This window comes from Lytechinus variegatus, chromosome 1 (assembly GCF_018143015.1).
Source record: "Lytechinus variegatus isolate NC3 chromosome 1, Lvar_3.0, whole genome shotgun sequence".
NCBI lineage: Eukaryota > Metazoa > Echinodermata > Echinoidea > Temnopleuroida > Toxopneustidae > Lytechinus > Lytechinus variegatus.
In genome coordinates this window covers 32,870,380-32,885,823 of record NC_054740.1, presented here as the reverse complement: position 1 = coordinate 32,885,823, position 15,444 = coordinate 32,870,380, and the positions used below count along the sequence as shown (strand labels likewise).

Here is a 15,444-nt window from a genome sequence, read left to right as displayed (position 1 = left end):
CAAGCTGAGCACGTGAGAAATACCCAGAACATTTGTGATTTTGAGTATGTGTTAATTTTGTTTTAATTGTTGTACAGGTTTTGGTGTCACCTTTGTTTTCTTGACAAAATATGTCACATGCTCACACTAACACGTTCTAGATTCCTTGTATCCATTATGGGATCAACCACTTCTATATAGGGCATATTGAATATCAGGTTTTGTTGCTCATTGATATTATCACGTATTGATAATTCGTCTTCTTACTGTACATGCTGTACCACACGCAAACAGTTCAATTGGTTAAAAGTGTACTTAAAGGGAAATATATATAAGAAATAGATGTCAGTGGATGTTTCCATTATTTTAGTTAGGAAATTAAAACAAAAAAAGAGATTTCTTACATATTATTGTCATTATGGTGAATATACATAAATGAAATTTTTAAATACAATGAAATATATAACAGACATGATTAAGATGGGTAAAAAAAAATATCCGGAATCGATAACGCATGTTATAAACTTGAATCATATAGTACGCGAGCTAATTGATATCTATACAGATTAGGAAAGTCTAATTTTCAATTAATTTGTTGTAAGGTGTACGACAACATTTAGAGTTAACCGTTTCCCAATCTCATTTATTATGTGAGTATCATGTCTTGAATTTAAAGATTAAAGTCACTACTCCTGATATTGTAAATGATTTGTTGAAATGCTCATGAAAAACAACCCGTATCGCTTTCATCCTACAGATGTTAAATTTGATACCGTTGCCATGGTAACTATCACTAATTGAACGAAGGGGATTTAGGCATGTGGGCCAAAAATAAAATTGAATATATTTCACTAATGATGCAAGCACCTAAGCTTGTATTCTAGTCAGCCCCAAAGGTCGAGCAATGAATTTGCATTTTTTTTCTTTCGACTTTAATAATATGATATGATCAGTTCTTTACAACGATCGTGTCTGTCGTAAATGACACTCCTGGCGCCTCCCAAATATTTATGGTTTATTGGATTTATTTTTTTACCGGAGCATAGTGAACTTTGTATTCAAACACGTGATATTCTTCAACAATACTGATGATGCAACGTTGTATGATAAATTTAACATACTAAATGTTACCTGAATCTTGATTTTTCCGCCGCCAATGTATTTCAATTCAATTTCAATTGATTTATCTGCTGAATGTGAAGTGCAGCTTACTTTGAAAGTGTATAATCAGAAAAAAATAGTAACATGAATGTGTACATGTAGAGCGAGAGATTGTACTCTTGAAAAGGTTAGGCGAAAAATGCCAAATCTTTAAGCATTACTGGGCAACATACTGTCCACACAACTATTGGTCAAAATCTGTCCAAATTTGGTAAAAAAATAATAATTTGGTAATAATTTGCTGAAGTGGATAAATATTGCTCAGAATATATATATATATATATATATATATGTATATATATATTTAACACCCAACACAGTGGACAGTATGTTGCTCAGCATTTTAAGTGTGTAGAAATTAAAAACTTAAGTTTGTACGTTTGATATCACATCCTCAAGATGATATACGAGGGGAATAACGTTCGTGTCATTTCAGTATTTCACACAATATTTTCCCACATTGATCATGAAAACGAATTATTACCCATCGTTACTATACTGGTGCGTAATGCGTCTCAAATATATTTTTCATGACAATAAATCTTTCATAAAATTGCATATAAGCAACGAAACATTTACTTTTTACTTTCTAATTGCCTTTTCAATCTTAATTACCGCTGTTTCCTTTGCACATTTTTAATTTTTTTTTGCTCTAGTTTTGATGGGATTTTAGGCATATTTATGCCGTAAACTATAAGTTATTTTGTGAAATATTAGACATTCTAAGACTCGAATCTTTGTTGTGCACATGCACAGACTGACATATGGTTTTTTTTTCGAACGCAAGAACAAAGTTATCTGGGAGAATATTTTATGTTTAAGTTTTGAAAACGAAAGTATTTGGATTGTAATATATGTAACTCCTGAAACAAGTGCTACTATGGATATAATATTAACTGTAAGATAGTTGGATAAAACCGTTCAATCTCAAGCAATCGATTTTCTTGTCCTCGATTTGAGGTAATTTAATTCGTATGTTTACTTGATTGGCTCTATGCACAATTAACAATGTATGCTCGTTAAAGTTGAAAAAAAACAATAAAACAAATGTTTTCTTGATAGGAATAACTTTCTTGTTTACTGTTCATAATGTGTAATCATGCACCTGCATAAGGCAATATTCTTTCGATAATTCATTCACACCCACACAAACATACTTTTTGTAATGTTCATTTTGCTTTCACTCAAATATTATGAGACTCGTCTATCAATATATTACGATGAATTGCATTACCTCAAGTACAATGTTTATATCACAAAATCAAACTGTTTTATAAACTGTGTTAACTAGAATACAATCCATAGTCAGATAGACAGAAACAATAAAATTTATGCAAAATGGACCTAACCCCTTTTGAAAAATGAGTTCTTCAGAAGAGTTTCGTTGCAAAAGGGTTAGGTCCACTCCAAGAAAATTATTTTTTTTAATTTTCCATATTGCAATATTTCTATGCGAAACTGAATTTTCTTGATACCCTACCGTGAGAACATAAAATTTGGTATAAAAGAAATCTACCCGTCTTCATATTTTCAAGATATTCTTTAAAAAAAATAATCTGTGTGGACCTAACCCCTTTTGCAAGTGAGCTCTCCATATATATATATATATATATATGTATATATGTACATATGTACACACATCTATATATATATATACACACATATATATATATATATATGTGTGTGTGTGTGTGTGTGTGTATTTGATTCACTTTCCACTTGAAGTGATTTCAATCGTTCACAATTCCTGTTTCTCCCAAAACTTTTATATTGATATCTATTTTCACTTTAAACAAATAAAAGAAAATGTACATAATTAACTCAAAGATATACCACAACATTAAGTAAATCATACAAAATTTATTAACAGGTGGATTATCAAAACATTACTGTTTAACAGCCAAATTGTACATTTCACTTATATAATTCGTAAGATTTGTACTTTAAAAAAGTAATCAAAATTTCGAATATGAATGACGTTGAAACGTATCATCATGATAATCTCATAGACTTACTCACAGACCTAAACCATGCAAATATTTTTTATCCATATGGGTTCTTACATTCCCACCACACTATATGTCGTCTAAAAATAAGTTATGAAGACTTTCTTAAAACAGAGAGCTTCGATCCTGCATTAACATGACTTAAGAAACTCCATTTTTTTTTATACATTCCGCATTGCCTATATGAAAATAGAGTATTTTTCTCTTTTGAAAAGCGATTCGTGATAGCGTTGTCTATCAAATTTTGTATCTTAGAAATGACTTAAAATAAACTTTAAAGATTTTTTATCATTATTTTAATCAAGACGTATCCCCTGAAATATCTGCTGCATATAGGAAACGGGATAAAAATATTCCTTAGACTGATTTTTTCACACCCTTATCACGTTTCAGAATGCCCTAAAGTCCAATTGATTCTTGTAAATTATAATCATGTGATATAAACTTTTTTACCGTTTTGCGGTGTCGAATGAGTAAAAATAGTCACTGAAATGCTTTTCGATGAAAGTTCTTACGGGGCCTATTTACTATGATTATAAAAAAAACATTAGCTACACTAATAGAAACATATTTTCCCAAGTTTCGGGTTGTTCTGTTTGTTTTATTTCAATACAAAATCCTAATATGTTTATTTTAGTATCATGAAAACCTAATGAATAATTAGTATCAAGGATACATGTAAAGAAATATGTACATATTTCAATAAAACTAGTAAAAGTGTTTTTTTAATTGCAGATTATTAATAATTGTCCAACTAGGAAATTCGTCGTTTTTTTTACCGTGATACCGATTATTAACTTATGAAAGATTTGCTAGAACACAAATCTTTAACAATAATATCTTTGCCGGTGAACTGATATATAATGCAAATTCATGGGAATATGCCTTTTCAAATATATACATAAAATGGCATGATGGATTATCAAAAACAAAAAACGCCCCTCGTACACTTATACTCACTGATATCAAGTGTATTATCCGTTCATTTTACTTAAGTTTTGTATCTTAAAGCATTTTTGTTTCATTTTCATTTATCTTCCCCCCAAAAGAATAGTCTCATCATCTCATACAAATTCAAAATATTAGGGCGTTGACCTTTGAATAGCAAAATGTTTTGTCTATTAAAGCTGTAAAGAGCAGAGCCCTGCATACGATATTATAAATATCATGCTTTACAATATGATCTTGAGGCTGGTTTCTACGATTGATTGCTTTCATTATTGTGTATGATTAAACCTAGAAATCAGCTCCATGATCAATCGTGGGCTTTATGTTACAGGGCTGTGATCGAAAACCTGTAAAATCTTTCCGAAACGAAGAGGTACAATGGTGATTTTATCGCCGATAAGTAGGTATCAAGGTACCTGGAAAAGGAATTCTGAATAAGTGCGCAATCAGACAATTAATCAGTGACACCCTTAGATGGCATACCTGATCTTGCAATCATGCATACAAGACGGAAGGCACAATGTGTGGAAAATATCTCCAGATCTGCATTTTCACTTAGAACTGAAAAGAATGCCAGCGGTATAATCTCATGAGATATTATTCGTCAACTTGAGGTGCAATTTCCGAGATGCATCTTCAGAACACCTCCTCGATGGAGTTCGAATAGCTGTCCAAATTCTCCGTACATGTCGTGTATGGGGCGCCATTTTCCTTCCTCGTAATAATGATACATAACGTGCTCGGTGACACCTGATCGCAATGAAGTCTTGTCGAAGGGCCAAAAACCAAACACGTCCACGCTGTCACAAAGTGTGGCCGCCACATTGATGATGTAAAATCCTGCAATGTTATCAATAGGCTGAAATTCGATCACTTGATTTCGAGCAATCATCAAATTAATATAGGCCTAAAACAAAGTCTGTAATAATTTTAATAAACTGTGATGAAGATGTTTTACATAATTATGCATGATATATGTACTTTTATTATTTTACAGAACTTTATACTAAATATTAGAGATAAGTTATTTACTTTTCTTTCGCCCATATAATTTTATATTATCTATATCACATATTGTTTTCGATCACTCATGTGGCATGTTATACTCTATTATTAGTGCTTTATTATTGTATAGTTACTAATATTTATTGTAAATCAATTATTGAAATTGGAGCAGGGGGCTTATGCCACAGTAATTTAGTTATCTTTTTTGTCCCTGGCGTTCCAGTGGTTGATATTTCTTATCTAACCCGAATGTATAGTTTCGTTATGTTTTTTGCTGAATAAATAATAATAATATAATTATTACCAATTATGAGAAAAAGGTTTCATATCTGAGTAGGTATATGTAGCGTGGATGTACTATAGGCTCTTTCACCATTATGCCTGTAGAATGCTTTCAAATGACTTTCGATATTCCTATCCGTACTCCTATTATATACTTGGTACCAAAATTGTGTAGATATTGGCAAATTACTCGTATTACATAGCACCCATGCCCTCCCCCTCCCTCTTGATGCCGCCTAAGGCGACGCTACGATTCTACGCACCTGTTGAAGGCAGATTGGTCATTTGCCGATCTTTCCAGTACTCCCATATGGTTATGAAGTTGTCTGGATGAAGGAAAGTCATATTAGCTTTCTTCAGGTAATACTGCTTGATTGCTTTGAGGCACTTTCGAAGGTAGAAGAAGTGGCTGAAGCACGGGAGGAGGATGACACCACTGTAGGGTTCCAGGACCATGTTATACGGGTAGTCGATCTCACGCGTTATCGATATGGTCCCGTATTCCCTGGTAGAAATTGGAAAGTTTTGGTTGGTGAACGAAAGTACTTTTTGATTCTTTATCATCACGGCGACGAATAACTTATTTTGTAACAGTTTTATCAAAGTGTTTGAAACGTCCACTATAATTAAAAAATACCCATCACCAAACAAAGAATGATGAAAATGATGATGCTGATATTAATTGTAATAATGATGATATTAATAATATTAACAATACTAGATCATGATTATAATGATAGCAGCGGCATAATGAGCAAAAATTTGAGAGGGTTACATATGGCGTATCGCTTGAAATTTATTTTTTTTTAAGTTGTGAGAGAGCAAATATATATTTTGTTTAAATTATCACAAAAGTATTTTTTTAAATAGATTTTGACATACATCCATAAAAATATCATATTTCACTCTTCCCTTTCTCCGTTTTTTTTTCTTGGTCGTGAACCCCCCCCCCCCCATCTGCACGCCACTGAATGATAGTTTTGAAGAAAGTGATAACGTGATAGTTGTGGTGTTATTAATTGATATCATTTTTATGGCGCTTTGTGCGGAGGTTTCAAAGTGCGCAAATATACTGACTAATTGATATCAATATCAATAACAAATATAATAAAATGAATAAGTACCTACAACGTTTGAAATGGACATAAACTTTAGCTAAGCTTCTTTGAGATAACTTGATTCATTTACTCTCTTTAGCTTTTAGACTAAATCTGCTCACAATTTAATTCATTATCAAATTCTCTTTGCATTATTTTTGCCCTTTTTATTTGAAAAAAAAAATATCTTGGTAAAATGGTCATACTTTGTGTCTAGCATGCTGGGGTTCATTGTTGTGAGATTCGTCTTCAAGCCGACGTCATTTTCGTATTCAACAAGGGGTGGGACGTTGCACCTAAAAGAGAAAATAATCAATAAAAAATATAAGCATGGTAAGAGGGCTTCGCTCTCAACACTCTAAATACATTTTAAAAATCATATTTTAAGATAAAAGCTTATCATACTCTTCGAAGTGGCGTAATTTATGGTCTACCACAGTACAAACAACGCATTCAATTTCAATAATGCGACATTGATCGCCAGATTCGACGATGGAATAATAATCACAGCCAATCTGTTGGCAAGTAAACCAAGACATGAACCTTATTCATTTTACAAAATAATATTTAGGATAACACATCTTTTCACCCATATTTTCATTTTAGAGGCAACCATTACAGATTGGCCTCTTTCTCAAAACCACTGAATGTCATTGATAGAAAGACTATATTTAAAATAGAGAAAAAAAGTAACTTACCTGAATACATAATCGGCTGCATCGATTTCTCGCCCGCATCCGCTGTTTTTGAGGTTACCGCTATTACCGACCACAGCACACCTTCCCAAACTTTTCTCGCTGTAAGGGGATGACTAGATTAATGAATAATTTCATGAAATATACAAAAAATCATTAGGCGAGTGTTTTATTTCATTTTTAGAAGAATAATCAACCCTGCATGTGCTGTGATCTATATGCCAATTATAATTCACCGAATTGAAGAGCGTATCCAATCTTAGAAATATACTTAATGAATGTGATGGGTTATCCCCACTGATCAAATATTTAGAAAAAAATCGTGTCAGGTGGTTCGTTTCTTAAAGACTTGTTTGTTCATCACTGTTCTCATTTATAATACATCCGAGTACTCTCCCAAGTTGTTTCTGAAATGTGAACATTATCATGAACTCCAAACTGCATTGAAATACTTCCCATTTCAATTACTTTTTGATGAACTAAAATGATGATGATTAAAGACCCCTACGAAAAACATACCTTTGGAACAAGAGACAGGAAGTATTCACTGACGGTATAAGTATGCTGGGTACTCAGGTAGAACGGAAGAACTTGTTTGACCTCCACAGATTCTTGGGTTATCAAGAAGCCATTGCGAGAGTCCACACCATACATCGACAGCTCTGTCCTGCATTAAACAAACAGCTAGTGTCAATGAAATCAATTAAGGCATGTTTCTTTAAACACTTATGTCAAGGAAGTTAGTATGGACACTTAGAAGTGACACGCAGATGCTAATATTATTATATCGGGTTGTCCAAATCATATTTATCAGAATATTGAGATCTTGGTGACATTAGAGATGATGAGATCCAGATCTCATATCCAGGCCTACATCCTTTAGCACGGTTTACGATCCAAGAACTTGTTTTCTTGTCATCTGACATTCTCCAGTAAAGGCTGTAGACATGATGGGATCTGAGATGCTATCATCTGATCATCTATCACTTCAGCAGGATTTTGACTACTACTACTACTTCTACTACTACTACTACTACTACTACTACTACTACTTTATAGTGTTGATAATGATCAAAAAATGATTTTGGTTATCACCTCCATTGGTTGAAGCCATCCTTGTTCCGTTTCCAATCAATTTTCCTGTACTCCTCCTCGAAGATTCGCCATATCCCATCGTCCTCCTCCTCTTCTCTCCAGATATCAGCAATAGAACTGTCGTCATTGACGGTATCGTTGCCCTCCGATTGAGAAACATCCTTTGCCGATGGTGATCCGTGAAATACGTACGAAAGTAGATCTTCTTCGTTTTCTTTGGAATCAGCAGTAGATCGATGATCCTCTTTTTCGGATCCTTGTGGTTTAGGCAAGTTATGCGTGTCCGGGTTATCGAGTAACCGGGTGTCTTCGAAAATGTTGGCAAGATGTTCTGATGGCTCAAGGTGGACAAGGATCGGACCATTTTCCATCACTTTAGCACTCTTATGGAGGAGGAGGGTCAGGGTGCATACCACAAGCACAATGATCAAGACCCAGGATTTCTTCGGATCCATTTCAGTGTTTTCATTCTATAAACTGCGCACTATACCAAGCACTGGTGTCCTTTGTACATAATCATCCTAATCGCCTTAATGAATGCCGTTCTTACTTTGAGTCAAACCTGCTCATGATAATATTCGTCCACCCTGTGTACAAACCATTCCACTCGAGAAGATGACATACATTTCTGAGACTGATTTGCCTTTATAAGTCTATCATATCGATGTTTAAAAATGTACTCATAAACATTGACCTATATGGCTTTTTATAAGATGCGCCTAATAGGTCTACTACTCACTTTTTGTATTCAACAAGACCTATATCTTCGTATAACACATTCCGTATGCCATGTATGCGATTTCAATCTTTCACTCATAAAACGAGCTGGCATTGCAAAGACTAATGGAAACATATCTCGCAATGCACTGGAACACTTATTGAATTCAAAATGGGTGGATAGTGTAAAGTCACTCCCAATTTAATCTTAAAAACTGCATAATGTATCCAAAATCAAATATCAGGCATTCAGGGATAATGGACTACATTAAGGGGTCCTTCTGAGACAAAATGCTTCAGCCGTAACGACTCAAATTCCTTTTTATTATCCAGTCTTCACAGTTCAATATTTCAAAGTTCACTGTTCCCGCTAACAGAATGGCGCCTGCACGTTCCACATCAGTAATAGATAGACAATATTTCAGCTTGCTTGGCTCAATATCATAATAAATTTCCTCCAGCATGGCAGACTCAGGAAGACAAAGGTATTTCGTTGCACGTCAAAAATCACAGGACATTAATTATTTAAAGCTACCGATATCATCCTTTTCAAAATTGCCTATTATTATGTTACGGTTTAGAAGAATGAATACATGTATAGTGACGGTGGTCGTTTGCAAACGTGCATGGGATTCTGTTTGCATATCAGGCCTACCTACAAACAAAGAGAATATAAAGTCCGTCGGGAGCTATTCGTCTACGAGTTAATGATTAACCTTAAAAACCGTGTGCTCCAAAGGGCATGTTAGTCTACACATGAAAGAATTGAAATAAAAAAATTCCCCTTCCGGGACTTTCGGTAATAAGACCAGGCATTAAGCTAGTCCGGGATCATAATTATGTGACTTATATTATAATTTCGCCCAGACATAAAATAACAAATGTCGGCTGTCATTTTTTTTTGTTATACAGGGACAATTTCAAGCAAATGGCAAACCTGCCATGTATTTTGTATAACCGTTTTGATTACTTTTTGAATTCTCGGTGCATATCTTCCAGAAAGTAATTAGGCTTTTGATCCCGATAGCGTCATTTCTGGAACATGTCAATTTGAACTAATGGACCTCCTAGTCTCGTCAAACTAAATTTGGTTGAATAGGGGTTTGAACAATTGGAATACGCGGTGAAAATCGCGCGCGGATTCAACTCTTAAAAGCGGGATGGAAATGGAATGAAAATATTCAATGATTTTGAATAATGCACACTCTCAAATGGGTTTAATTTTTTATGACCTATACTCTTAAACGTCGTTTCATTCATTTGTGTATTTCTGTTTTGTTAAAATTTAAAGAGTAGTAACTTTCTTATTTAATGGAAGTTTCAAAGTTATTCTTTCTTGTACTTTTTTCTTCTTGATATTCACTTGTTGCCATGTTGGACTTGGCCTTTAACAAACGTTGGGTCGTTGCCAAAACTATGTTGGTCAATTATTGTATTATATTCAACATAGGTAAATTATCTTTATCAAGTCTTAGGTGATTCCCGTGCCTCATAAACATTATATTGTCCTATCCTGTCACATCATAACATTAGTATAATTATATACATGTATATTCTTTGCAGTGATCTGTAAATCAGGTCCACCCTTAGTCAGAGGCGATTTCAATATAGAAAATTCTTTAATGTTGTTTTTCTTTTGTGTTTCCTCATTGTGAAATAACATCAAGAGATTATAACAGATATAAATGAATTCTAATTTCGTACGATTATTTTAAGAAGTATAATGGAAAGCTAGGAAATAGCGATCGAGCATAGCTGTTCATTGCGGGTATGGAGGTCGACACCGTATGACAGATTTTTTTGTTTAGGGGGGGGGGGAGAAATTCATAACTATGCAATATGATATGGCTTGTGTTGAAGTTTAATGCCATTGTTAGGTAAAAGCATTTGCTAACCCAAATCTGCCCTATGTGAGAAACGAACGATATTTCTCTTTCATGAATATTTAGTGATGTAGTTCATTATTCCATAATTCAACAACAATTTTCCTTACTTCAGGCAGACACCATCAGTAATCACTAATTAGGTGCATGATGCAGCCGCCAAAAAGACAATGCAAACATAATTTGGCATAGATCTTTCGCATCACAGTAAGATTTATCTTCGAACATTCACCATCTCTCCTTTTTAATGCATCAATTTTGTTCAGTGACCATGACTTGTAATGCGGACAACATTCTCCACCAAGTTCGCTCTTATAGGGTTCCTCTCAAGTCACCTCTATATACTATGCTATTATTTCTTTTTAAGTAATCGACGTTTTATTGTGCTCTCGTTTTAGTGTGTGTGTCCTGAAAAAAAATATGTTGATAATCCAATTAATGGTTACATGGGAGATTTCCCTACACCCAACAGGTCAGGAAAAATGGAGATAGTTTCATTAACATTTTTTACCCGACAAGTTGTCAGATCTTGATTTTCTTGATTTTAATTGGCTGACTGAAAAGCACAGTTGTTTTGGTGGACGAAACATATAATTTGTGGAACAAAACATCCGACAAGTCATTTCATGCAATGCTCCCCTATATAATTTAACACTCTCACATATTGATAATGATCGCATATGACGGTTATTACTCTAAGAAATGTCGTGTTTTTGGAAACAGGTTTTTATGTGTCTCGGAATAGACCGCTGTTCCCCAGAGTAGACAATCTTTATTTTGTTTAGAAACAACTTGAGAATGAAGCACATTAACGACATCCCTTCAATCTTAATAAACTGAGCTCATTTGGGAATCAACTTGTCTAATCAGAGGAATAATGTATCTCCATTGCGGACGCCATCTCATGACATTTCGACCTCTTTTGATGAAGACGTTCAAGAGGAATTTTCTCGTAAAGCATTTAATGACCAAAAATGTAAGACGGTATCGCTTGACATTTCTTGATGTAGGCCCAATATATGTAAGATGCTTCTTATAGTGATTGGAACTTAGTAACGCCCACTCAGTTGGGTGTTGTTACATTAGTGAATTTTGTCATAAATTTGTCAAAAAAATAAATAGAGTGTCAGTTCATTCCTTTCGTCAATAGCACTACATCAGATAAAACAATTGGCCAAGATCGTAACAAATCACTAAGAAATATAATTGGTTTATTATCTTATTCCTTTTGAAACTTTGCTTTATACCAATAATTAGATTTTATTGTGTTCAGTTATAGAATTATCACATATTGCTTGATAATTGAAACATAGGCCTATGTCAGTGGCGGATCCTTGTAAGGGCACATCCGACCCATTCCCGCTTCCTTTGAGAGCCATAAAAAAAATAATTTTGTTAGTGAAAATTGTTTTGCATACGCAAGTGCACTTTCGTGTCTGAAGGTGTGTGTGCGGGTATGTGTGGGTATTTTGTTTGTTTGATTTTTGCTCGTCAAATTCTTCATGATATCAATCACCATCATTCGGGAGTGCAAACTTATTGCTTGTTAAAATTGTTTTAACAAAATATCCCCTTCCTGCTTTGGAAACTCCGCGCCCTTGGCCTATTTTAGCTTTGGAATATACATTTCCATTACAGTTTCCAACTGTCTCTCCCGTCTCCTCCATCTTTATCAGAATCATGTCTTCCTCTTCCACTATTGAATCGAAAACCGCCCGGTATTTTCTATATTCTTCCCCTTTCCTTTTTCCTTTACAGCTCATACCAGCATGTACGCGTCGTGGCCGGTGCACCGCCCAGCGCCACGACCGCGGTGGTGTGCACCTGTATTACATGCATGGGTAACGTCTTTTGGATGTGATATCAATGAAGGTTTCTGTCGTAAATCATGCATCTGATTGGTACACGTCTGTCAAAAGCGGACAATCCAACACATGCACGCACGAACCCACCCACCCCACCCCACACACACACACTCACACATCCTCACAAATCCACACACATCTCACTCAACGCGTTCTTTATCACGTCGAACTAATACTGACTACTCCACTCTTCAAATTATTATGACTCGTTCCCTAAACACACACACACATTTCCCTGGTAAAAAGGACATATTGTCCCACAGTGTATTCACAGTGGAACACGTTGATAGTCGTATATCGTTTTAAATTTTATTTCAACTGTTTAATTTGGCATGTTTAAAGAGTGAATCATATCTTCATTATAGTCAACTTAGTGATTTTGAACAGATGTGTAACACTGTTTTCATTTTTCCTGCAGGGGTAACCCCTCTATCTTTAACTAATCCTGGACTCGGGGAGGGGGGGGGTTCTATGTCTATTTGCAACACACACATAGACCCACCTTCCCACTGTAACCCACACACACAGTATAATCATCAACACAATATTCGATCATTCAAGAATCCGTATATGCCGGAACATCATTTCAATCATTTTACATGTACGTGTCCGATCAGCTCTCTCACCCTCTCTCTTTCTTTCTCTCTAATGCAGACGGAATCTCTCTCCCCACACACCCACACACCCACACTCATCCTCACACACACCCACACATCCTCACCAAACATCACAGATCGCTTTCTCTCTCCATATCCCCCTCTTTCTGTCTCTCGATCCGAGTAGAGCGTCCCCCCCCCTCTCTCTCTCTCTCTCTCTCACTCAATTCATCTATCTATCTGTATATCTGCCCATCTTTCTATCTCTACCATTGTCTAATCTTACAAAATCGTATCCGTTTTATTGTCTCTCATCCTAACCAACTTGCATCGATCGCCCCCTAATACTCAGATATTACATTGGATTACAATTGTACTGACAGCTAGGTGCTAATTTGCCAGTCTTAATTTCAACCAAAGTCGCCCATGACAACGTAGCCAGTCGAACTAATGAAATTTGAAATTTAAAGATGCCCTTTATTTCATATTTAAATCTAGCGGCGGGAATTCGTGTCACATGGTGGCTGTAATTACTTGAAGTGAAGTATACACGCGAATGTACATTAATATCCACCCACATTGTCAATTTGGAAGGCGCTGTTAGGTTAGATTGTTGATTGGAGACATCGACATTTATTGTCATGATTGATGTCGTCAGAAACAACATTACAGTGGTACAAGAGGAGAGGGGGGCTTGTATAATAACCCCGCGTTAAAGAGATTACACCCCCCCCCCCCCCCCGTCACTGGACATACGTTTCAGTTAAACGTGTCGTTTTTTTAAGAAACGAATAAAAAACAATTATTGCATTGTATTTCATTTTCTATGTTAGAGTTTTAGCCCCCACATTTGAAGCCGCTAACTTGTAGTGTCTCTTCGACATTGGTGTCGTAAAGTAAACCGAATGACAGTTCGCCGACATACAAAAACATGATAAATTTCAGCTCGTCAATTATGATTCCGAATTCATTACTCTTACAGCTTTCATGGCTTGGCCAAAATATATGTATGGTTGACGGGTGTCTCCATCGAATGTTAAAAAAAAACAATAGCGTGTAGAGAGGGGGAGATACATACATAGACATCCTCACACAGTGACACACACAAACACCCACTCACTCTATAACAAATAACACATCTACTAAAATGTTCATCTTGTAAATTTTAAATCTTGTTAAATTTATGCTATAATGTTACAAGATCGAGTGAAATATACATCCGTCTAATTATACATAAAAATACTGCCACAGATTTTTTTTTAACCATAGGCCTTTACTTATTATCCTCCAATGTAAAAATAAATATAGCATGTAAAACACATTAACATTTCATTACAAGATAGATTTATCTCTTTCTGTTGCTTCGCAAACAAGCCATAGAAGGGATGGGGGGCTGCCAATACAAGGTGGGCACCCTTTGATCCCCCCCTCCGCCCCGCTTGTTAAGCGTGGGAGAAAAACATGACAAAACACTCTATGATGAGGGTATTCTGAGATCGAAGATGCATATTGTCAAGGGTCTATTTTAAAGCCATTGTACGAGCATGATATTCACTTCAGTGTAATGAAAGTGCCCCCACCCTCTTACAAAAAGAAATATAATTACCATATTTTGTAGTGGGGATAAATATAGGCATGCATGGAATGGAGGTTAAGGTAATTCTAAAGAAATAGTCCTACATTAAACGAATCATGATTTATGGCAGTATTGCGTGAATGATGGGATCTTGAAATATGATTCAGTGATTGTGACTTGAAAAAGAAAAGATGGGTCTTGGTTTGAACAGTTATCATACCATTGCCTCTAGGCATTAATCAGTTTATCCACGCATCATAAAAATGCAGACAGATATTATGTAATAATCTGTACTCAAATTATTACCAATCAATTGAACATTACTCTGTTACCAGTCATTTATTCTTTTCCCGTGAAATCGTATTCAGCAGTTTCCAATTGCCTTTTTCTTTTTCTTTTGTCTTACCATCGAAGTTACCTTTCCTTGAAATTCAATTTTGATCTTTTATTGGATTGTATTTTTAATGTTTCTTATATATCGGTTGTTTAAGTGTATGCAATTTTGATTCATGTATTCATTCTTTGTAAATATTGATTTT

At 35.1% G+C, this 15,444-nt stretch overlaps 1 protein-coding gene across 1 annotated transcript; it reads right to left on the bottom strand.

Annotated features, from left to right (window-relative positions):
* Positions 1-3,929: 3,929 nt before the first annotated feature.
* On the bottom strand, positions 3,930-9,643 carry LOC121411752 (sia-alpha-2,3-Gal-beta-1,4-GlcNAc-R:alpha 2,8-sialyltransferase-like). The gene is made up of 6 exons (XM_041604599.1): positions 8,269-9,643; positions 7,693-7,840; positions 7,177-7,289; positions 6,685-6,774; positions 5,645-5,886; positions 3,930-4,934 (listed from the first exon to the last, which is right to left on the bottom strand). The coding sequence occupies exons 1-6, from the start codon at positions 8,721-8,723 to the stop codon at positions 4,699-4,701; spliced, it is 1,284 nt and encodes a 427-aa protein (XP_041460533.1). The 5' UTR covers positions 8,724-9,643; the 3' UTR covers positions 3,930-4,698.
* Positions 9,644-15,444: the final 5,801 nt, after the last annotated feature.